Source organism: Hesperophylax consimilis, chromosome 22 (genome assembly GCF_061612785.1).
Source record: "Hesperophylax consimilis isolate HC1 chromosome 22, BYU_Hcon_1.0, whole genome shotgun sequence".
NCBI classification, from domain to species: domain Eukaryota; kingdom Metazoa; phylum Arthropoda; class Insecta; order Trichoptera; family Limnephilidae; genus Hesperophylax; species Hesperophylax consimilis.
This window is the reverse complement of record NC_142857.1, coordinates 3,347,305-3,373,779: the sequence shown is the minus strand read 5'-3', so window position 1 is coordinate 3,373,779 and position 26,475 is coordinate 3,347,305. Positions and strand designations below refer to the sequence as shown.

At 32.5% G+C, this 26,475-nt stretch overlaps 2 protein-coding genes across 2 annotated transcripts in view; one reads left to right on the top strand and one right to left on the bottom strand.

Moving 5' to 3' along the window:
• LOC149412660 (uncharacterized) overlaps nucleotides 1-26,475 on the top strand; it is a 320,577-nt gene that overhangs the window by 100,937 nt on the left and 193,165 nt on the right. The gene's annotated exons all lie outside the window — the stretch shown is intronic.
• LOC149412677 (uncharacterized) lies at nucleotides 23,411-26,097 on the bottom strand. Its single transcript, XM_089645109.1, has 2 exons — nucleotides 26,000-26,097; nucleotides 23,411-24,061 (listed from the first exon to the last, which is right to left on the bottom strand). The coding sequence occupies exons 1-2, from the start codon at nucleotides 26,009-26,011 to the stop codon at nucleotides 23,615-23,617; spliced, it is 459 nt and encodes a 152-aa protein (XP_089501235.1). The 5' UTR covers nucleotides 26,012-26,097; the 3' UTR covers nucleotides 23,411-23,614.

Sequence of the window (26,475 nt, the reverse complement as noted above, 5' to 3'; positions counted from 1 at the left end):
ATATACTTTTTTTGGTTTAGTTATGTTTGGTTTGGAGTTTTGAAAAAATAAGATATTTTGGTTTTTGATCCAGGCTGTGATATGTTTTTTGTGAATGTTTGCGGATGTATTTTCAGTTAGTAGTTGCTTCAGAGTAATGGGCATACAATTAAACAGTTTAGTAGCGTAGTATTGAAAGTGTCTTTGTCCGTGTGTGGTGTGTGTTATCGGTATGTTTAGTGTTTTATTTGTTAAGGATCTGGTTTTTAACGAGGTTTTTGGTTGAATTGGAATATGGAGTTTGTGTTGGAGGAGGTGTAGTAATGCAGATTTGGCATAAAGTTGTCTTATTGACAAGACTTCTAATGTTTTGTAAATTTCGCTTGATTCTGTGTCGAATGGTACTTTTAGGATTATTTTAATTATCGCCTTTTGAATTTTTTGGATTGGGTCAATTGTCATTCTTGTAGCACTTCCCCAAGCTAGTATTCCATATGAGGCAATGGATTGACACAGTGCAAAATATATGGATCTGAGTATTGTTAGAGGGAAAATGTTTTTAATGGACTTCATTAGGTACATTACTCGTTTTAGTTTGTTAGTATGAGTTGGTATTCAACGTTATCCAATGATGTAGAGAAATAATTTAAATTGTATTTTTTTTGCTTTTACAAACACAATACACTCTTAATAAGTCAAAGGGTAAAAAAAATTAGCTAACAATCTAGAAAAAAGTTCTCTTTTGTAACCAATGAAACTATTTCAATACACAAATATACATTATAGTTTTTTGGTATCCTGTTAGATTTATGTGTTCGTCAAATCTTATCGAAGGTCATCTTTAAAAATAGTCGACAATAAAACCGTTATTATCGACGGAAGTTCCTTGCTTTTGAAGTAAATAATTTCTTTTATATTAATCGGAAATCATTATAACTTTTTGTTTTGCCTTTTCATTACCTTTTAGTTTATTCTGTTGATTAAAATTCTTTCATATGTCTGTACAATTGTTCTGTAATTACTTTTCGATTCATTTGTTTGAATATCTATTGTGATTATATTATTCAATATGCCAGGGAAAACCTTATATAGTTTTTTAATGTCTTAGCTACGTTACATAATGGTAACTGTACAATTTGTATTGAATTTATCGAAGGATGTTGCTCTGTTGTTGGGCTTTTACATAACGATTATAAATTAAATTAAAAACAACGGCAAAGCATAAATAAAATATAATTAACCTTGAAATTTATCTACGTGTAATAAAAAAATTAAAATATATTGTGAAAACTTACATGTAAGCATAAATTTAAGATTTTTTAAATTAACACCTTGACATATTATGGGATGCTGGATGGAGAGTCTATTTTAAGGAAAAAAACGAGATAGGGAAGTTCTGGGAAGGTGAAAGGTATGAGAGTTGGGTAGGAATATAGAAATCTTGTGTCCAGCAGTGACGGACATATTTATGAATATATCACTCTCACTGTGGCGCAACACGATGGGTCGAAACCAGTTGGAGAGGTCAAGGGTCTACCCAACCGATTTACCGTTTTTTTACATTCACTAAAAAGTGCTGAACTAATTTGGATTTTAATGCGTCAAAATTTAAATCGGAAACATCAGCAACATCTATAAGTTTATTGCCAAGTCTATGTACTCTCCATAACGGAATTGAACACGAAGTTATAATATTGTGAAATAATAAGACAATTTTTTAATTTACGTGCAGTATTTTTCTATGCAAGTCTTATAAATATCTAAATTGGGCTTTATTTAAAGATTAACCAATGATTTTCACAATATCTACACTATCAAAACATCATATATGTCACTAGTAAGGAGTAATATAGTGTATAATTCCACAGTTTGGTCTCCAAATTATGAAGTTCATTCAGACACCATTGAAAGAATTCAAAATCAATTCTTAAGATATGTACGAGTATATTTGAGAATATGTATTCTTATTTATTATAGAGGTTTTAAAATGTTCAATGAACTCCAGGTAATTGTTTAGGAAGCTAAAAGTCTTGCAGTTTTTCGTGGATTATGTCTCAATGTTGTGAAATCTAAATTTTAGTATGTAAGTAGTAAATAATATTGTAGTAGTCATAGAAAATAATATATTAGGTATAAGATGTAAAAAATTATAACTAAATAAAATATACAAAAAAAAAAAAAATGCCTAGATTACGGCTACCTTCTTTGTTCATTGAATTTATTAAAATTATCTGAGCAAAGAATTATTTGTGATTTTATGTGTTTGTTTAAAATTATCAATTCGTCATTGAATACCCCTGAATTGCTTTATTTAATTTCGTTCCATCTTCTGGCAGGAAAGTAACATGACAGTACCTATCATACTATTTTAGCAATTCTTCTACAACTTCGCAGTTTTACGCGCCTGTGAGACATTCCAAAATTTGGGAAACATACTCCGATGATGTAGATATATTTAGCTCCACAATATTCCAATATCAGCTCGAATTAATGCATTTTATGACTTCAAATATAACTGTTTAATTTGGTGAAATGAAAACCATTATGGACCAAGCAGAGTTCAGACTCAAGAGTTTATAGTATCTAATGATGAAATGATATTTATTTTACGTACTTAGGTATTAAGTTTGTGCGTTATTTTAACTGTATTATGTTTGTAATAGCCCTAGGAGCGTTTGATAAATAAATGTCTTCAAATGTTACAAGTTATTTATTCGTTTTCCTGAAATCGACTCGACTCCAGCATCTTTCCACTATGACAACCATAGTACTAAGCACTAATTTTTCGCTGGCACGATTTCACCGAACTGCCAATAGGTACAGACATTTTCGACAGCTTAAAATCTTTCCGCCCTGAATTACAGTAAACATAATTATGAATGTATATACTTGCATTTATGGAATTTAAGTATATAATATTATTTTTGTAATGTTTAATTAAGTACTTTGTTCCTACCAAATAATCAAATGAACACACTCGCAAACTTAAAAACAACCCATCAAATAACACAGATACAAACAAACACAAAAGTAAACAAACCAACAAATGTTAAGCTGACAAACTACCAGTCATGCAAGCACTGCTCCAACAAATGTAATAAAATTACTGACAATGTAAGTACCTGAATAATGTATCATAACTGTTCTGATTTCTGAATTCCGCCAGAACTGCGCATAGAACTTGGGCGGGACTGTATCTGTGATCTATTTATGCACTCTATTGTCAATTGCCTCATTTACATTGTGCACGGCCTCAGATTGCAGATCCGGACGTGTATTGCCAGGATTAAATTACAAATTACTTTAATGAGGGCTTATCATAATAATCAATAAGTAGGTGTAATTTATTCTTGACGTATTGTTTGGGACACACATTAAGACATTTGTTCTGTTTTACATGTACAGTTACCGACATAGTAATAAGCTAGTAGTTCTGTGAACAGAAGAACTAGTATAGAAAAAATGGTGTTTCTAATTTTCTCTAATTTAACAAATAAAAACCAAAATTCCCTCTGAAGTGATTTGGAAGTAGGTTCTTAAATACCTACCTACATAATTATGTATCATTTTATTTAAATCTGAAACGGCATAATAGTCCCAATTGCTCCCAAACGTCTGAAGCCAGTGAGACTATAGAATCCCCAATGGGGGTATGTTATGAAGCTGAAGGCAGTAGGGAGGGGAATTAAATAGGCGATTGGAAGGTGGGGAAGTACCTGGCTATTCAGATCTGGTCACCAAACACGTCCAAAGCCATTTCAAGCAACGTTTCGATTCTGAATGGTGGTCTAACACCAGGGCGATACTGAGAGTTTTTTCCACTCTGGAACGTGCCGCAAATATACTAAACATTATTTTTAAATGAGTAAATTTGTGAAATAAATTAATCCAATTTTCGCCGGGATTTGAACACGCGACGTCCGTCCACAAAGACCGTCTTAGTACAGCTGGATCTTGGCAGATGGAATCTTGTGCGGTATTTTTCTTAATACGTACATCACTTAAAAGAAATTGAAATAAAATACGCGTACCTATTTTGTTATGTATAAATGATGTATGGCCAAATGTAAATACATTAATGCGAATTCCTTAACGTTTTGCCCTTTATGTATAATTGCTAACATATTAACTCCATTTACGTGTCAATCATATTCGCGTAAATGCATAACTAATTGTCAGAGATTGTTGTCAGCTTATAATAATTGATAATAAACATGTATACGTGCAAATTTCCATTTATAATGTATTACGCTTGGCATTCATTTACATTATTTGAAATAATTTGTTAATCAAGTGCATTTGCGGTATTTACAAAATAAATTACTAGAGCGATAGAGATTTCCGGGCATTCGATATTGGATTCGACGCGCCCATTAAAACACTTGCAATTGGTCCGCAAACAATAATAGTTCTTATGTAGATAGCAATAAGGTTTAAATTCCAGATTAACTCAAGACCCCCTGTTACGATAAATGCGAGAAAAAAACATCGACTAAAAGTACATTTCATTTTATTTTGCGAAGTTCATGCACAAATATTTAAATGTTTTACTATTATTTTCTAAACAACCTTAATTTTCCACACTACAAAATAAAACCATAGTCAAAAAAAGGTTCTTCAGCAGGAGATTTTGAACTTTAAGAGAATTTTAATAGGCCTGATACTTTATTTTTTCTGTATTTATGAAAGGACTTATCAAAAAAATACTCGATTATTTCAGACGTCCACATGTATTCTAAACGATGTATTTAATAGAAGCATCTAAAATATTTCTAAGCCATCTAATTTTCAAAGCAAAAATTACATTACTTCGAAACGTTTCGTCTTAATATAGAAACATGTTAACTGCTTATCTTATATTTGTAGGTTTTATAAAAATTTCAACAGACACTGTATTTAAAGCTGAGATGGCCATCTTAGCAGAACATACGTATCGGGTACAGGAATAAGAACATAGGTATATGCTCTGATAGCCAGGCAGCCCTGATGACACTTCAAAGTAACCGATGCGATTCCAGACTGGTGATGGAATGAAAAACCATTCTTGAAGAACTTGCTACCATCAATAAAATAACCCTGATCTGGGTACCAGGACATAAAGCAATTGAGGGCAATGAGCGGACTGATGGACTAGGAAGGAAATGGGCGAAAGCACCACTTGTGGGATCCAAGCAGGCCGTAGGAGTAGCAACTTGCCACACTAAAATACATATTGAAAGGTCGGTCAAATCCCGGCACTGGGAGGAATAAGAAAGAGCACCTGGAATGAGGCAATCCAAAGTAGGTACTCATAAACGGACCAGACCCAAAGCGAACCAGACAACTATTCAATATGGACAGAAACTCACTGAGGAAACTGGTAGGATTACTAACGGCACCTCAGGAGGCACATGCAGTTGTTGGGAGTGGAAAATACCAACAGATGCAGGAAATGTGAAGAGGATGAAGAGACTCTAATTCACATTTGGTTCCAATGTCCCGCCCTGTTGGGAACAAAGCTCAGATACCTGGGAAGACACATTGTAGAACCAGAAGACATAGCCACATCCAATGTGAACCCTAGTGAACTTCAGATAAAATGAGAAATAGCACAACGGGCCTATGACCTAAGTGCTTACGGGAACTATATTTAAACCGTCTCGGTTTTATAAATAAAATAAAAATAAAAAAACTTAACACAGGTGCTTGAGTTTATGGGGTGAGGAATATCTAGGTCTTCATGGCGGATGCGTCTATGCTTGCCGGATCGGGAGTTGCACATTGAGGGAGGTCCTTTGACTCTCCAACTCTCTTAACCCACCATGGTTTTGTACTGCATTGTGAGGGGTGGATTCATACAGACATTCCTGATGGACACTCCTGTCGACACTGACCCTCAGATTCCTACCCGCCCCCACACACTTTCCATCTCCTTTCTCTACAAAGGCCCTCCATCCATTACTCCCAAAGATGACAAAGGCCTTAATATTAAGGTTAATGTAAAAAATATAAGTATTTATTATGATAAACCTATCAAACTGGGCACTTTCAATCAAGTTTAATAAGTAATTATTATTTATTATAATAAGTTACTTCAAGAGTTACCTTTAATGCTTATTCACCGTGGTTATCCATGATTATTGATGTCTTTTAATTCTCTCATTTCATGAACTAAGGTTTGATCTCTTAATAAACTGAACATATTTTGCTCAGCGTCTCTCAGTGCAAGGAGCATAAATAAACCTCTCACGCAAGAAGCCTCCGAGCCACCACAAAATAACATACGACGAGAAGTACTTACAAAATAGTAATAATAACACGAAAAATTGTAACAATAAACGTGAGAAGCCCATTCCAATTTAAAACTGTCTTTACTCTAATTAACGTATTTTGTAAGTATCACATTTTTTAAAGAAAGATTAACGTTCCCGGTTTACGAATAACCTGACTAAATAACCAAACTACTATATTATCTATATTGCTCAGAATATTATTGAACGAAAATATGTAACTATGCGAAGACAATGGATATCTTCAATTTACCTAAATAGGAAGTTAATAAATAGGAGAAAATGTTCCTTGTGTAGTGATGGCGGACATAGACAGCCAAGGAATTGCACTCACAACGCTCATGTGAGACCCAGACGCGATGCCAATTCAACCACTGATCTAATTATCGCATTGTACTTTTATTAAATTATTTCTTTAAAACTTTTCGGTTCTTACAAACCTGAAATGGCTTTTCAACACTTTGATAAGTGTGGGTTTGGAAGCAGATATACGTACATCGTTTGTCTCTTTTTCAACAGCTCTATATTACACACTAATATTTAGGGTGTAAAAGGGACCAGCAGCATTATATTTAAATAATTTTCGTTTTATGTTCCGTAGCCGTAGGAATTATAAAAAGGTACATTTCGCTGCAGTTACACACACAAAGAAAGATAAGGAAAACAGGTTATGCATGGCAGGCATCAGGGAATTGTTGACAGAACGCACACCCCATCGCTAAGGGATCTTCTTAAATAGGTTGTAGCAGGGCCAAGGGTTAATAATATGTTAATTTTCTTTTTTTTTTAAATGTATTATTATGTTGTAAGCTGTCATTGCGTTTTTGAACTTTTTGTTGTAAACTGATTGTGTTATAAACTGCGTCTGCTCTCATCACAGAATATCTTAGTGAGACAGGCATTGTACATCACCGAAGAAATGATATTTATAAAGCTTAAAAAAATATATAAATGTGATAAATATGTCTTGGCTTAAGATTCACGATCAAAAGTGCAAAAATTATTCATGAAAATTATCCTTAAAGTGCCTTTAAAATACACAGGGAAGATGTCTTTAGCAAACTTCAAGCAATAGATGTTGGACAAATTTACGCCAAAATAATTTAAACGCGCCTTTTTAAAAACGAATCAACCAAATAAATACTTAAAAACAAGACATAAATCAAAAGAATACCTACTGAAGTCTAAAATAATAACTACATGCGCTTTAACTATATAAAAACCTACCCGACGAAACAGGACAAATTAAACATTTAAATCAATTTAAAATTGCCACTAAGCAATAACCAGTGAACTCACCCAAGTCTAGCAAATATCTTATAAAGTTATTGTACTATGAACGATGAGTAAAGTTTGTAGGTACCGACTAATAAATAAATGGTTTTATAAGAACTTATCTTACTTACTACATGTATTGGTAAACCATAGAAATCGAATGAATTTTTTTTTTCAAAAATTCTACCTCAATACAGGTATGAATAGTGACTGGTGAGGCAGGTTATATTCAACATAAATATCTTTATTACTGCGCCATTATAGACATTTTCTATTACTGTTATTTTATATCTAGTGTTAGCTGGAAGAATACGTATGTTTATAATCATGTACTAATTTTAAACTGTATATCAATCTATTTAAATAGTAATGTAAATGTTAGTTTGTTCATAATCTTAAATCTCCAAAAGTTGTTCACCTGAAATTTTCAGCTTTGAATTTTTTTTTCAGCTGTTCAGCTTTGAAATTTTGACACAAAGGTTACATTCGAATAGGCGTAAATTTTAAATTATATAGATGTCACCAAGCTTTAAAATAAAATAAGTAAAAAGTATTTTGTAAAAAAAGCTTTTTTAAAAAAACAGTGCCATCTGTTGGACTTATGCAACACGCGCTATTGTTTCTCTATCTGCACAGAAAAACTGAGGAACAGCAACACGTGGCGGGATACAGCTAGTGATAAATAGAATAAATACCTCTTTCAAATACCTGTATATGTAGGTACTATGAATAGTAGACTTCGCGTAATGTTGATTATTCCGATTTTCACGAGCATGTCCTGGCGGAATAAAAAGGTACTATACAGTATACACGAACAAATTTACAGGCTGATGGAATGCTAAGTGGTCGAGTTGGAACAGGACTTCCCTACGCTCATTCAATTTGAAGATATATTATATTTAAGATGAATGAAGACACATAAAAAAAACTACAAAGATTTATCTTGAATGTTATATTTTTTTTGTTGATTTTCATAAATTGCACAATATATTACAGAAGAACTGTTATAAACAAAACCTAAAAATTATTTCATTAGAAAAAATTAAAGCCATGGGTCATTTATTGAGCAGGTTTTTAAAGTGGTCGGAACACGTTGTGGTAGATCAGTCAGGTGGAGAAGCTAGGGCGGGGGCGGGGGCGTGGGCCTTACCAGCCGCCGGCAGCAGCCTTGGCGGCGAGATGGGCGGCAGTAGCGGCGGCCACCTCGGGGGTGTTCACGACGCGACCATCGGGCCCGATAAGAGCGCCTCCCCAGGCTACCAGAGGAGCCCATGTACCGGTCCATCCAGCCTTAGCGGCCAAGTGGGCGGCTTTAGCGAGGGCTACCTCGGGGGTGTCCACGACGCGGCCGTCGGGGCCAAGGGGTGCGGCGCCATGGACCCAGGTTGCGAGGGGAGTTCCCCACGCGGTCAATGGGGCCCAGGCTCCGTTCCACTGTCCCCAGTCCTGGCTCTCGGCCAGACCTTCTCCCCTCCATTGGCCATCGTCAACTGGGTTTCCGGACACAAATGCGCCCAGGCATAGGAAGGCTGCGATCAGCTACAAAAACAAATACAAAAACTAGTTAATTTATTCATAAGTTACGCAGAAGACGCTCTCATTATAACGGGCAAAATCGATTTTTTAGTTGCATGATTAAAATAATAAAATTTAAATGTAAATACCTCAGAACAGGTGAGGAAAACTTTGTATGGTATTGTTAAAATAATAATTCTGAAACTGAAAACAGACCGAAGGCAGATTTCAATTTTCTTTTTAAAATAATAAGAAAAACTTTAAAAACCAAAGGCCCAAATTGGTTATTATTTTTTAAATGCTTATACAGAGTGTCCGGGGCTAAAGTGCGCAAACTTCGGGAAGTGATTCTGCACGATAGTAGAAGTAAAAAGGATAATTTACTTTTTTATAAATTTCACCATTTTAAGGTAATCTTTGGGTACAAAAGATTGTTTGTATAAAGAAAATAATATCCTCTTATTGAAAATATTTTTGTATGGGAAAAATACAATGAAATCGAAAAAAGTCATTTTTCATTTTTACTTCTACCATCATTTTGGATCACCTCCCGAGGTTTGTGCACTTTTCCCCGAACACCCTGTTTGCTATGTTTCTTCAAAGACTGTAAAATTCTATCGTCCAATGGCAAATACAGACATTGTTTAAATCCGTTCGTATCTGGGACTTTTGTCTTGCTGGGACGGTGCTCTACAAACTGCGTTAATACCACCTTATTTTTAGATGGATTTATTGGCTTTAAAACGAAGTAAGCAGCATAATATGATAGTATGTTGAGGAATAGTATTAATTCGATAATATGGTAAATGTTTATATATATAACCAATCGATTAAGTGGATACATTAGATGTTATATACAAATAAAATTGAATCGATTCAAAAAAATATATCTTGGCGGAACTGTATTCTTCAAAAATGGATTTTTACTAGCAAAGTTAAATAATTAACGTGTCATTATCAATATATTTATTGTTATTATATATCACGTTATTGTATATTAAACACGGCAAATATCACTTATAGAGCTCCAGTTGTGAAATTAACTGAACTTGCACCGTTTTGTATAATATATCCGTTCTATTTTTAATTTTATTATGGACTGTAATTCATTATTCGATATAAATAAAACAGAAGTCATAAACGTTAGAATCGTATGGATATAAACGAAGTACGACAATTATCAAAACAGCCTACACCGATTAAATTTAATAATAATTGGCATTGATATTTTATTGCTTGCGGACCGGCGGGCGTTGGTTCGTACATGTAACATTATTGCAAATTGCATCATCTTCAGGTACTTTTTCTGAAACCAGTTTTACTTTTTGAGAAGCATTTTACATTTCCCTTTGAAATAGTGTTTCAACACTCGTTCGAAATGGTACCAGCTATTATTTTTAAATTAGCTAATCTTTAGAACACCAGAACCTTTTTGAGGAAATCAAAAATGAAATCCAAAATTTATCAAGTACAAGCGATTCTGATAAAAAAAATTACACTTTCTCATGGCATACAAGTTTAAATCGCATATCAAAACATTCCAGCTAGGGCGAAATTCCAATGCGAGCAGCGCATGAACGCCTAGTCGGCGGGAAATAATTTTTGACGCTGATACACGAACGGTTTTAAAAAAGCTTACCTATCTACATTAGTCTAACGTTTTATTATTATTTGATTAACAATCTATTGTCAACAGACCGATTGTCACCTCTAATGCACGGGCATACTTAGCCTGTTCTATAGGTATTTTACTGGAGCCTGCTCTAAGGTGCTAGCATCATTGATTCCCGATGCACCGGTGCACGAGCATGAAACTCGACGTCCACGAGTGAAGTTTTTATGTAAGACGGCTCGCATGTGGAACGAGCTACTGGCATCTGTTTTCCTCCTTCATATAATCCGGATATCGAATCACAATATTTAATTCAAATTTATTTTCATGGACTCGAACCCTGATTATTTTCTATCCGGGTTGCCCGTCAACCGAGTAATGGTTTATGCTGTCAAATTAACAAATAAATTATGTGTTGTATAAGGTTGATGTTTCCTCCTCTAATGTTAAATGAGTCGCTGCTAGTTATAAATTGTATGCTGAAATGCGTCAGGATTTATTAACAAACGCGCTAAATTCTACCGAAATTATTTGTATATTAGAATATTTGAATCATTACAGGGTTGGAGTAGGAGTGAATTTTTTTCAATCGAATTTTTTATTAGTAGAAAACGATATATCAGTTTGAAGCAGTTTTACTTGTACTTAGCCAACATAGTAAATTATTATAGCACAAAATGTATGGTTTTCCATACCTTCGTAATGTTTTATTAAATATCAGATTATTCTTTAATATCCCACATCCATAGCAACACTTTTTTGCTAAATATATGTATTTTCTACAATAAATACACAAATTATTTTTACTTCTTACAAAGCGTATTACAGAGAAAAAATAATAGTAGTTTTTCCTCAAGATAAAGAGACAAGACCCTGGTGTTTGGTTAGGGACGTTGTGGTCAAATAATAATGTCATGTTACATAAGCAATAAAGAATTGTAAATAATAACGTGAAAATACATAAGAAAAATGTAAAATTTATCAAAAAAAGTTGATTTTTTAAAAATTATAACAAATATAAATGATTTCACAGAATTTGAACAACTTTCGAAGTTAATTTTCAAGTTCTATTCAAGTTTTTTTATTATTTCAGTTATGTAAAATAACTGACCAATAATTTTATAATAACAGAATTTTAATAAAACTTTACAAAACTTGAAAAATTATTTTTGATGAATTGTTCTAATTCTGTGAAATTATCCGTTCTTAAAGCAGTTGTTGGTAAACTTTCAAATTTAAGCTGAAATTCATCAATATTTTCAATGATTTTTCGATTGAAAGGAAGGTTTGTAATATAAGTAGTTATTCCTAGAGAGAGGAAGGTATTTTGAGTATGTTTGGTGTTCAACAATCGAAGATAATTTTTATGTAGTTTAATTGTTTTCTGTTTCATAGAATATTTTTATACATTTTGTCTGTTGAAGGTACAATGAATATTATAAAAGGGGTTTCAGTGGTAAATGTGGGTGTTTTTTACAGATTATTAATTATTAATCTTTGAATTATTTAATAACGTTCCTCCCCAAAGAATAATACTATATTTTAATAGAGATTGAATAAACGCGTAGTACACCCTATTTAGGTGTTCTAAGCAAAGAATATTTTTCGGTCAATCTAAGAATTTAGAAATACATTTATATTTCAGAACAGATAATATTTATCTTCGAGTTGTGACAAAATATGAAGAAAAATAAAAAATAAATAAAAAAACTTACAAATTTGTTCATGTTGCTAGATGTGAAGAAGTTGGCCTTTTCACTGATGAAAACTGCTTGTGCTTTACCAGAGGAAGCTCCCGGCTTTATACTCTACTAGCTCGTAGCTTCTGATGAGTGGGGAGGATGACTTTCAACAATTCCACATTAGAATTCCATCATCAGAGAGACGACAACACCCATGAATGGACAATTATTCAATATGATCAAAGACGTTTTAGCAGAGGCTAACGATTCAGTGCAGTGAAGGTACCACAATGGTAAAGTGCCACCAGAATGAATAATTCATTTCTCCCCACTTGACAATTGTAATGAAATGCATCTCAATGCGACAGTAAATATTGCAGTTTTAGGATCATAGTAAAAAAGTTTAAAAAAACATATTTTTTTTAGTTTTGTAAAAGTTCTAAAAGCCAGTTGCTTCACATGAATACAATTTTCACTTTTAAAAAAATTAGAAAACATGGGTATCAAAGGTAAGGAACTCCAACTATTAAAAAGTTATATGAGTATCAGAACACAACAAGTCAAAATTAACAACCTTACTAGTAAACCACTGCCGATTACATATGGAGTTCCACAAGGAAGCATACTAGGGCCCGTTCTTTTACCATGCTATAAAAGCTTTCAACAGTGTAAAACTTGAAATTAAAATTTAGGAAAATAAAAATAAATTCACACACAAAATTACAAAATGGATTAAAGAACAAAAAAGACAATATTACCAAAATGTCAAAGCATAAAATAAAAATAAAACCTATACGTAACACACAAAACCAATATAAACACACATCACTCACAAACACACAAGATTATATTTTAAATGTATTATTTTCTCTTTAAATGTATTATGTTGATTATTTTTTCATATTATTAAATGAAGGCCTCAACACGGGTAAGCCACCCAGTGAGGCCAACATTCCTGGAAAACTTTGAAATGTAAAAAATATTGTACCAAATAAAAAAAATGAATAATAACAGAACTTGAATGGAACTATAACATAATTAACTGTGAAATATGATGAATTGTTCAAATTTTGTGATATAACTCGTCCTAAGTGTGTTCTGTCTGATACAAAATGGACGAACATCGTGATTGAGTGTTTACCGTCGTTGGCAACGAATTCTAAGGTTACGACTTCAAATCCTGGCGTGCGCTAATAATTTCAGTATCGCCCGACATTCAAAACCTTGTTCTTCCCTATGTCCTTCCACTTTTCATTTCCAACAGCCTCGCAACACACCCTAATTTGGGATGCCATAGTCCAAAAATTCCCTCGATAACTTGTGTATTCCCTCGATTTTAAAGTGTGCTATTATGCTATGATCCACTCCCACCTGAGTTATCTAGTTAGTATCTGTTTCTATTCTTTCTTTGGAACTTCAAAAGAACTTCTGTGTTTATTTCTTTTAATGTATTTATGAAATATTTTCCATTTAACTGTGTTAAGTCTATCTGGTCTCTTTTAAAATGTATGTACACTATTCATTGAACTCCCTTTTAAATTCGTTTTCTTATTTAAAATTAAGTTTCTCTTAATTTATTAATGTAAATGTTGTCTTTCCCAAAATGAGTTTTTTAAAACTAACTGGGAACAATATATTATACATATTATTGTTTTAATTTTGTAATGTATTATCACTAAATAAATAAACATATCACTGACTTTAAATGTTTGGAACTCTTATGCGGGGTACTCACAAGATAATAAAGGAAAACAGTATAAGCTGTAAACAGAAAAGCTTGATGACATGATAAAAGTGATAACAGAATTTTTTCGGTGACGTAGAACCTTCAATCAACAATGTCATTATTTAAGATATTTTTCACCGTTTACCACTCAGCGAAAACCGAAGATATAATGAAAATTTATAACATGTAAGTACCAAAAAATAATTTTATTTTAGATTCATAGATACTAACTAGTCGATTCCTAACTCATCATTAGAGATGAATAAGAACTTGTCAAGCCCAGTCGTCTGTATTAATATTAAAGGGTTGTTTTATGGATTTCAATAACCTTAGTAAAAAAACGTGCTCGACGCGTTTTAGGTCTTCCCAGGATTTCAGGTATATCAGGTCAAAGCTCTCATTTCATGAAAGGTATGAATTTGTATAGTTATTTATCAAAAACTGTTTATTTTGTGTCAACTGACTTAGATCATTTCTATGAAGTGGTTCTCGTCTGTAATGTAGTCTAGTTTTGATGTGTTTAGCCCGAGGTAATAATATTATACAGAAATCATGTCCTCAGTCGATGGCACCGAGATCTACGCATGATCTAATCAACATTTAACGAAGGATATTTGTCCTGTGAGGTGGTGTGAAGGATCATTTCTACACACATCCACAATATTTTTAAAATTCCTTAAAAAAGCATTTAATTCTATTTGTTACGAAAAAAACCTTCCAATCAACTTCATTTCTCTAAATGCGTTGTTGAAAACTGATCACCATATTTACTTATTTATAAGTGCCGAAGTGTTTTAGTCATACGCAAAATATTGATTATTCAAAATTATTACAGAAAAATAATTGAATAAGCATTAAATTAAGCATTCCGGTTTAAAAACACCTCAACAAATGAAATTATTGGAAAAAATCATTTAAAGTACTGATATCGGTTGTGTCTATGATTGTAAAATTGGTTAAATGAACTCAGATGTTTTTAGAATTTCAGTATCATTTTCAAAATTGGAACTGTGAAGAATTCCAACAAGTGAAAAAGTGATGCCAACATGTAATATATAAGAATTGATAATTATTATAATTCTTCATTTGAAAGAGTATTTTTAGATTGGTTAAATCTGTTAGGTTTTTACGTTTAATCTGTGTCTGAGCTTTTTAGCTAATATGCATTTTTTCAATCTGTGTAGTTAATTAATATGAATAAATAGATTAAATCAATTTCCTATGTGCGAAACGTGTTTGCGTACATCGTGTGTATTTGTAAAAATTTACTTATTTTGTAACTTTTAACAATTAAATTACTTTGCTCTGGTCAGAAACTGAAGTAATGAACAGATAGTAATTAGGTTGTACTAACTAATCTCTAAATAATATAAAACAATGTGGCTATCTGCGTCTGTCTGTTTGTGCGGTTAGTTTTTCTAAAATACGCAACAAATTTTGATAGGGTTTTCACAATCATTTAGAGAATTTCTTCTATAAGACAAATGATTATAAGCAATAATTAGTCGCCTGAAATATCAATACAAATTGAAAATATCTCCTGATTAGAAATAAATGCCGCCAACGGGAATTCCGCCCGGATCGCCCGGAACGCCCGGATCCTTTATGCTGGGCATAAAACCTTGTCTTATAAACATTAGTTAATCATTAAAAAATAATTCTTCTGGAAGGTTTATATATATAATTCATGCGTATTATATTTATAGAAAGAAGAGAAAAGTTGAGCAACGCTGGGAACACTTCAGCTAGTTCATCATAAAATAAATGCTGTGTTAACATTTTTTAGTATTCTTCAAAAATAACCCTTAACCGTTTGAGTGCCAAAAAAAATTCATACAGTTGCTTGTAAAATGCCACCAAAAAACATTATTTTTTATGAAACTATATATATATTTTAAAACCCCATAAATTCTTTGAATTTTCAAGGATTTCGATGATTTTTTCGGTGGTTTATTAAAGAATATTGGTTTAGAATCACGCGAAGGAGGATCCCGAAGTCCAGGCGTTTCGGAAAAATGAGAATTTTACGTACAGACGTACGCGCGAATCAGAACACGACTGACGCAATCGACGGAAATCGACGATCGGCAATCTTCGTTAAAACACGAATCGACGAAAATTGACGATTGGCACCCAAACGGTTAATACGGTTAGTAATAAGTAATGTCGGCCTCCGTGGTTGAGGAGTAAAACTATCAAATAGCAAGCCGAAGGTCGCGAGTTCAAATCCCGGGGTTCAATTTATTAATTTAAAATAATATTTAGTACACTTGGGACACTAACCATAGTGGAAGATTATCTCGGTATCGCCCTGGTGTAAGACCACAATTCAGAATTGAAACGTTGCTTGAAATGGTTTTAGCCGAGTTTGGTGACCAGATCTGAATAACCAGATACTCCATCGCCTTCCTCTTCCCCATATCCTTCTCCTCCCTCAACCTTCAACATCACATCAAACCCGAATTGGGGATGCCATAGTGTCACTGGCTCCAGACGGTTAGGAACAGTTAGGACTGGGCAGTGCAGTATTAATATTTAAAACCAAAACATAACATTGTCAATTTAAGTATCATTTCAAGCAATTAAATAAAACATCATTTTTTTCGTATTTTATAAATACGCATTTTAATACAAAATAATAAAGTGGTGACATGCGATTTTTAGATGTATTTACTGGAGGGATCCTGAGTAATTAAAGATCGAAAGTAGGAGACTTAAATTGAAATAAAAAAAAAAGTTATTATAATTAATATGAAATAGTGATTTATAATTGAAAACCCAAATAAAATCTAATTGCTTATAATACAGGGTAATAATAATTAAAGGGTAGCGGGTATTTGATATGTTTTTTTTTTATCATTGACACTCATCTGAAAAATCATTTAGCAACGATTATGTTGTCCCTTCGCACTGCTCGTACTCCTCTAATCTTGAACAAAGATTGGCAACAACGCGTTGACACATCGCTCTTGAGATGGCTGCCATTTCTGATCTGATATTTTGCTGCAAAAGTGTCAACTTTGTCGGTATATTCTCGTATACCTTACGCTTTAGGTATCTCTATAAAAATAATCCAGTGGACTGAGGTCGAGGCTCCCGGGTGGCCAGTTAATGGCGCTTCCACGAGAAATGACTTTATTCAGGAACAGTTCGTTCACAGCTTCAATTGATTAGTCAGATGTGGCCCGATCTTGTTGGAACCATATTTTATTCAACTATCAAATACCCTCTTTCCCTTTTGGACATCCTGTATAAACAATGCCTTCCGGAAAGCCTCTGGTTTCCGGAGCTTCGGGTCTAAGTCTTCCGACCTTTAATATGTGTAGGTAGAAACTGTTAAAAAAATTTATTGTTTATCGTAGAATTTAAAATATGAATTTTAGGGTCTCTGAGATAATTTTATGCTGAAGTGCTGATAAATATGTAAACATGTGTATCAGTATGTACCCGACAAAATTTAAATGATTCTAATTCAATTTTGTTTGGTTAAAAACTTTTTTTTTTAAATCAGTAGTTATCGGACAGTTAGGGTCGGGGTGGGGGTTGGTTCGTTACTCGGTTCCAGTTGAGTGACTGGTTATAATTATTATGTGAATTTTTTGAAACAAAAATTTATTGCTGAAATTAAAAAAAATAAAAAATTATCGGAAATGCCGTCTACATATTTTTCCTCCAAATAAACTCAGAAATGACTGGAAAAATTTGTCGAGTACATTCCGATAAACTCTGTATAAATATTTATCGATAGCACTGTGTGTATAAAATAACACTTTTCTGCATACTTAGAAGTGAGAAAAAATTAGGTAAAAAATATTATTTTTAAGAAATAATCAACGAAACGTTTTTTTGTTCCTTTCACAATATTTTTTTCATCTTATCTCTTATAAAATAGCTATCTATCAGTAGCAGTCAGTGACTTTTCAGTGAACTGGAGTATAAAAATTGAAAAAATACTACATTAATGAGGTTATTGTAGATGAAAACATTTTTCTTCCAGATCAAAATTTTTCGTATGAAGATTTTCAGAATTTTCTCATACTGAAACATCTATGTACATACAAAAATGATGAAATTTTGAAAGAAATAATTTCAGGTACAACAACAGTAATGTCGTATTTTTAAATCTTGCCACTCTAGCTCACTCAAAAATCACGGACAGCCACTGGTAGGTATCTATTCTAAAACCAGGTTAACTCGCTTTCTCTCTTAAATATTCCATTTCAATGCAGCATCCCCGCAAACAACAGCATAAAGAGTCTGTGGATCATCGAATAGATAATCCCCAGAAGTATAATCTATGCTTCCCCACCTTCCTCTTCTCAATATTCCTACTCCCCATCTCCTTCCTCTCCCCACACCAAATTATCATCACCAAACGTACTAAGTTTGGTTGTGGGTCTGTCTGTGAGTGATTTTAACATCAGTTCAATAAACTCGGATTTGTTTTGAAATTAAGTGTTTTTCAAAATTGGAATTGATGTGTCAATAATTAAAATAAGCGACAGAGTCCCTACCTATCCATAAAGTAATATTTTTTAACCACAAAATTATTTTTTATTCTGTATTTGAAATGTGTATGTATATCTTTCGTTAAATTTCTTGGGGCAAATTTATTTACTAACCCCCCTTTTAGGGACTTTTACTTATGAACAATAATTATGCACTATACATAGATAATACTAGTTAACAATTATACATAGATATTATACACAACTGACCTACCTCAGTAACAACATATTGTATTTGTGATAAATTATAAATGTCTATTCTGGGCAAAAAAATACGTATGGTAGTTAGTCCCACAATTTTTTAATTGAAATAAATCCCGCCTTTGGAATCCAAAAACTAACCAATGCATGAAATTCTGGGCTAGCAAACGGATAATTTAGTATTTTATACAGAAATAACATGACAATTATGACAGTGACAATTTAAGCATCTTGAAAATTAGACAGATTTCATGATTTTACTAAGGGTCTATGCATTTCCATTTCCCAGAAAGAAATATTTACTAATATCCCGTGGTTTGTCGTGGCGCTACGCTAGTACTATCACAATATTGAAAGAATTTCATCCCAGATGAAGCGATTCCTTTGAGAAGCTATAATGCCCATGAAGCCTTAAAAATAACAATAGATAAACAATTCTTGATTAATCACACAGGTAGTATTATAAATTCTATACGAGTCTAGGGCGTGGCTACTCCAAATACATAATACATTATCTGCCGCCTCGCACAGTTGGCAATATCAGTTAGTTATTCAACATTAATTTATCATTTGCATTTTAATCTCTTTATGCCTTAATGTCAACGAGGTAGAAAAAATCATTATTGATCGGATGATATAACGTTTCAATGTTGTTTGTTTGTCGCTATATATAAGTCAGAAGTCGTTCATTCGTTCGGTAATTTGTTCAATCTGTATTTTAAAAGCATTACCTTTGTCTTGATCTAAACGCGTACGAACAAGTATCAAGCAATAGTTGACGTCTGCAGATGAAAAGCTTTGGTCGCGGTGACAATTTTGGAAACGATTCTAAAATTCAAAAGATTTTTAAAAAAATCTCCCTGGTGTGTCATCGCATTTTTAAGCCCGTGACTGTTGCAAGACTAATGTTCACATATTGACTATGTTCACACGTACCTACATTAATTTTGTTTAAATTTAATGTACATAAAACTTAATAGTGTATTAAGATCTGCAAATATTTTAGTTTTTTATTATTGTTTCAAAATATAAATTATTAAATAATGCATTTGAAATGTGTATTTCTTTTGTTTAAATTTCTTCGCGTTAATCTTGACAAGCAAAGTCAGATTTCGTGATTATTTAGGAGTCAGCGCTTTTTAGCTTACATGCAATTATCAATCCTACAATTCTGAGCAGAGAAAATTGAGTATTACTGAAAAATTAAAATCTTGTTAAAAACGTGCTTGCATTCAATTTCTTAATAAAATATTAGTACTTCTAGAATACATCGGAACAATAGGTCATGCAGCTGCGCTTATCCTGCTAAATATAATTACAAAATATAACAATTTTTATGAACACGTGTTTTGACATTCTCACAACACATTCGTGTTATACTGATAGTTTATTAGGAAATCTGTCAATTCAATCGTTAAAGACCTGTAATCCCCTTTTCAACAGATTTTTATTACATTTGCAATATTTTACATAAGTACGTTTTCTCTGTGTGATAAATAAAAACACAGTGTATTCTTTTAGAGTATCGACGAAGAATCTGTGCTTTTTGACGGGTCTGCACTAGTCTACGTATATTGATCCAAATTCGGTATTACTCAATGCTGCCAAAGAAATGAAAAATGTATTTAATTTATTCATTTTTATTTGTCAAACTGTACCTAACGTTAACGTACTCTTGACCGTACAAGTTTTTTTAATAAAAAATTATTTATCGTACATTTAAAATAATTTATTATTCTTCATTACCTAGGTATACAGTTCTCAATCATAATTGTAGGAATTATTTTGTAATGGAAAAATTATGAAAATTAGTTTCAAGTTACAAATTAATTCAATAATAACTCATAACGTTATCCGCAAGGCATTGTATAGGAATAATGCAGTGATTTGCATTCAGTTAATCCAGCAAAAGGACATTGGTAATACATACATAATTATTATGCACCCATTGGGGGTGACCAAGTGAGTCTATCAAATGTTATAACATATTATTAATATGTTAATTTATGGGATTATCATGGTAAAAAATATAGCACGGTTGATCCAGTATCATTATTGTGATAGTTTGTATTGCAAGACATAGATGGCTCTGGTGTAGGTAGGTCTTAGAAGTTATACAATTATCCGACAGATGTCGGTAGTATATAGGATTGCCCTTAAATGGTAGGTTTCAAGGTTTTTTTTAATAAATATCTTAATTACCAAAGTTTCCTCTAAAATCTTAAAAATTGAAATTCTTTAATGGCCTTTATTTTATCATTTAAAATACAAATAAATAAAATATTTCACATCCGTACTAGACATTATTTGTTACAAAAGAGTGGGATATTTCATCAAGAAGAATTAATATTCTACTAGGGTGGGTAAAAGGAGGTGGGAGGGGTTTTTAGAAATTTCTTATAAACAGTAACCTTCCTCCAGTTTAAAGTTCAAGTGTGCGAAATTTCATCAATCTTGGAATAAAATTGTAGAATGTTTATAAAACAAACCCACGAATCCACACCTTAGATGGATAGATTTAAATTTTACTTTTTTTAGGTTTAATTTTATTTTTATTTTACTAATTTTTTTTTTTGCTTATAAATGTATATTTTTTAATATATTAATTTATTAGGGACCGAAACAGTAAAAAATATTTTATTAAATTATTACATATTACATGGTTGTATGAAACAGGAAAGAATTCATATTATGTACAGAAGGACATAAATAAAGAAAGACAAACATACAGTAGAGTTGAAAGAAATAGAAACATAAACAAATAACATATGTATTTTAAAAAAAAAAATCTCAAGGTCAAAAACATATCCATCAAGCAAATACAAACAGAACATTTGGGCAAAAAAGCTTCCTATAGTATGGTACTAAACTCTACGAAAATATTCCACTCTCATACAAAACTCGCAACAATAGTTTAACATTAGAATCTCAAATAAAAAGCTGGATACAAAACAAAGGGAGATCAGAAATAGATACTTTACTGACACCAAATACAGACTGAAACCGAAACCACTCAAGTGAACAAAAAAACACCTTGTAATGTATTTGTAATTATTTTAGAAAAAAACACTATTCAATATTTTTATAATTTCTTAATATTATCCACATTGAATCATATGTAAATGAAATCCCTAGCACGGGAGATCCCAGTGAAGATATCATTTTATCCATTTATTACAAATAAAGATATTAAAACACTAATGATTATTTAAAAAAAAAAATATTTGGGACGGATTGTTTCATAGAATATGAAAAATTCATCAAATTTCAAAATAAGTTTTCAACTTCTGTGAAAGTTCTATTCAAGTTCTGTTATTATTTCAACTATTTAAAACCACTGGACAGTAATAATATAATATCAGAACTTGAATTTAACCTTTGTAGAATATTGAAAATTAACTTTGAAATTTTATGACCTGCTCAAAATCTGTGAAACAAACCCGCCCTAAAAGTATATATTTGGATAATGTAAATTTGAACCAAGTACTCTAAAAAAATAATATATACTTACATCATAAAATAATATTCAAAGATAAAAAATAAATAAAGAAAAACAACATAATGAAAATGAGAAAATCACTTGCAGATCTTACACGCAGCAGGAGTATAGTGTTCGTAATTTAGAAAGTGGTTTATATTTTCCAATATACATTTAGGACGGGTTGTTTCGGAGAATCTGAACAATTCATCAAATTTCAACGTTCATTTTCAAGTTCTGTGAAAGATTTTTCAAGTTCTGTTTTTATATCATTGTAGGCTAGTTGCTTGACGAACTGAAGACTGACCAGTGTGTTTCACACTGGTCAATGGAAACTAAGGTTTTACAGAAGGTAGTCATTGTCGACAGCGTTGTGGATGATTTTGAATAAGAATATTTGGTGGGATTTGTGTATCTCTTCTATATTCTAGTGTTATTTGTTTATGGAACGCTAATGAGTCTTTTAAATGTTCGGGTGATCGGAAGGATTCAAAGTCAAACTGTTTAAGGACACTTTTTTATTCTTTCTAACCTTTAACTTTAGAATTTGGGTTTCCATATTACTGACTCGAATTTTAATATTGAGCGAATAAAAGCGATTCCATGATGTGATCCTTGTGGAATTCCTGATGTTTTATTATAGAAACGTGATTAAAAACTCTTTGTTCTAACTGCTTGACTTAATCTTTTTGTGACATTTGGTTTACACAGTTTCTTCATAAGCACTTCGATGTCAATTTTATAAAAGGCTTTTAAAAAATCCGTATAAACACAATATATTTGATTTTTATTACCCACAGAATTTAATATAACGTCTGTGTATTCTAGCAAATATTACAAGTTAATATAATATCGTCATATTTATTTACTCTTTCCCCGTTTAATTTTATGAAAATAAAGGGAGGTGTTTAAATTTTCGTTTTCCCAAAAATTAATTTAAATTACTCCAAAATTTATTTTAATGTATACTATAATCTTTACATTATGAGGGTTTCAAACTTCGATTATCTCGACTATAAATGTGTGTATATTCTCTTTGAAATTTTGTAATCTGCAGTCATTTTCGATAAATAGAACAAAAATTTGTTCCCAAAGAGATTTGTACTTTTATTTGAAATGGAAATAAAAATAATTTGGAGATACAACAATAATAATTAAAAAGTGGTTCGAATTTGTATTTTTATTATTGGCTTTGCATAATTAAACAAGTAACAGAAATATAATAACAAAAAAATATACATTTGAGACTTAACACTGTGTGTTTGTAAAATTAGTGTTTATAAATCATAAAAAAGTTGAGAGCTCGGTAGATATATTATAATATACAGTCAAAGAAAGGATCAGTCAGTTGTTTGAAGAGAAGAGGAAGTTACCACAGTCCTCCGGAGACGGCGGCCACTTTGGCGTTTAAGTGGGCGGCCTTGGTGATGGCTACCTCAGGGGTGTCTACAACACGGCCGTCGAGTCCGATGGGGGCGCCACCCCAGTGGTTCAGGGGAGATCCCCACCCCAGCAGGGAGGAAGAGGCTCCGACGTTAGCGGCGATGAGGTTTGCTCTGGCGACGGCTACTTCAGCGGGGTTGATAGCGTGTCCGTCGAGGATAGCGGCTCCTCCCAGTCCCCATGTACCCAGAGGGGCTCCAAGGACACCGGCGCGGGCAGCCCACACTCCGGGGGCCAATACTCCTGGGCCTCCCCAGGCCTTAGCAGCCCAGTCTTGGCTCTCCAGCAGACCTTCTCCTCTCCATTGTCCATCGTTCAGCAGCAGTGGGTTTCCTGAGACCAGGGCTCCCATGCACAGGAATGTCGCGATGAACTAAAAATATTAAAAAAAGAATTCTCTTGTAAATATGATATCTCAACTCCACACAAATTTTTCCTCAGGGCATGTCATATTTGAGGATGCTGTTGGGATGGTTCTTCTGAGGAGATGAAGGAGTAAACATGGGTCTTGAAGGAGACCCATAGCAGCCGAGCTGTTGAACTCAAATTGTGATTGTGAGTTCAACGTGTCAGACAATTGTATTTAGATGTGAGATGGTACAATATATTATTGTACAAAAAAAAATTAATGTAACCGAAACTTTGAAATATGAACAATTCAAAATGAAAATTAACTCCCAGAATTGCAGAATGGTATATTTATACTTTCGCTTATATCATATTTTTCTAAAACTAATTATATAAAATTGTGTACATTGAATTACGTTTCTAGTTAATTTAAATCTAAAATAGTATTAATTTGTATGTTGAATTTCGTTTGTAGATAATTTAAATATTAAATTATATTAATTTCTTTGATAAGCATTTGAATATTGTTCACACATCGCTTTTAAGGATTTTTTTAATGTAAATACTCCTCCTATAAACACGAGCTCCTGGAGCTCGCTTTATGTAGTAGTAGAATAGTTAGGAAAAAAAAGTATTGCATACTGTTATAATTTGAAATGTTATATTATTTTGTAATAATTCAAAAAATTATGATTATTTTTAATTTGTCATCTAAATTACTGCCACTTCTTTTATGGGTATCGTATGGACTGTAACTAAGCATCACAATCACGCCACCGCAATCAAATAACTGACAAAAAACTATTGTTTGTCGTTTGTTCACATATTTCAATTTTATATGTATATTCACAAATAACAATTATTCACACATTCTACGCCTGGTGATATATTTAGCACTCGTAATATGACTAATTGCACAATGTCATTAAGGTTTTCAGCTAGTTCCTTGAAACTGCATTTACAATTTAATAAATTAACAAGACATATTAGTTAACAACTAATTCTTCTGCTCCTACAAAAATTATTATGGTACTTCAAAAACTGCTAAAAATAATAAAAACATTCTGTTTTCCAACCTTGCGGGCCAAAAAATGGATTGAATATGAAGTTTTTGAGTGCTTTCCGATTTTGTAAACAATTTATTATACTAATTTTTAACCACAGACTAATGCACACTTTTAATTGTATTATTGTAGTTCATGGATGTCACCAACTAGGTGCACGACCATGCGATACAAAAAAAACATATGCTTGAAAACGTATTTCATACATTATTGGAGGTTCCAACACGTTTAAACCACTTAGTTATTATTTTTTAATTACGATTTCAGCAAGATTTATTAGTTTTAATTCATTATAGCTGTTTTGTCTATGTAAATCTAAAGTAAATTCACTTACAGATGATAACAAAATATGATTTTTAAATACACACAGAGAGAACTGGCACATTTTTTACAAGTCAAAATGGTAATTATTTCACTAACCACCGCGCACTTTGCACCACGAACAAATAATAGAAATTACACATTGTTTCATCAATTACCACAATAAAAAACTATTAACATGCACAAAAAAGGTTATTAGGTTCGTAATTTGGGTCAATTAAGTAATTTATGCGTATTTAGATTGTAACGAAACTCTCGCAAGCTCATATAAAAATGTCCAAAATGGTTGAAAAGGGATCATTTTATAAGGTAAATTTAAAACTTTGATTGAATAAAAATGGAATTATAATGCAAGTTTTACAATCATCGATATTTCTCGTAGTAATCAAGTTGGAACCAAGTGTATTTTCCACAATCCATGTCTATTTAAAGTGCGGTTATTAGGGAAATATTTACGGTCAAAACATTTAGTAATTACTATTGAATATTTGATTAGGGTGTAATTTTTCTTTCAGCAAAATTGATCGACAAAACAAGTTGATCAAAATGGAAAAACTAACAATCAGAAAAACACTTACGATTGGGTTCATGTTGCTTGTGATGTGTTAGCCTTTTCAAAAGAAAACTGCTTCTGTTTGTTCAAAGCGCTCGCAAGGCTTTATATTCGGGCGGGTCGTTGTGGGAGGGGAGAAACACCGCAAGGAAGTTCGCACGAACAGGACATATTCATAAACAAGTTTGTTTTAGATTAATCAGACGATAATCATAAAAAAACAATCATCGTGATGATGTGGATAACCATTGTGGTAGATATATTATGTTAAATATTTCAAAGGTGATACATGTTTCTTATGTACGGAGTGATCAAGTTTTTACCAACAACTGGCGACGACAATACTTTTTTTTACCGCTTTTTATAACTAACTAAGCTGACGTGTACCTGGCGTTACTGGGGGTTATCCTTAGGAGATAGACATATACCATGATGGACTTTTTTGTAGGCCTTTTTAAGATATACAATTCTGTAGTAAATTATTTTGATGTATCTCATAAG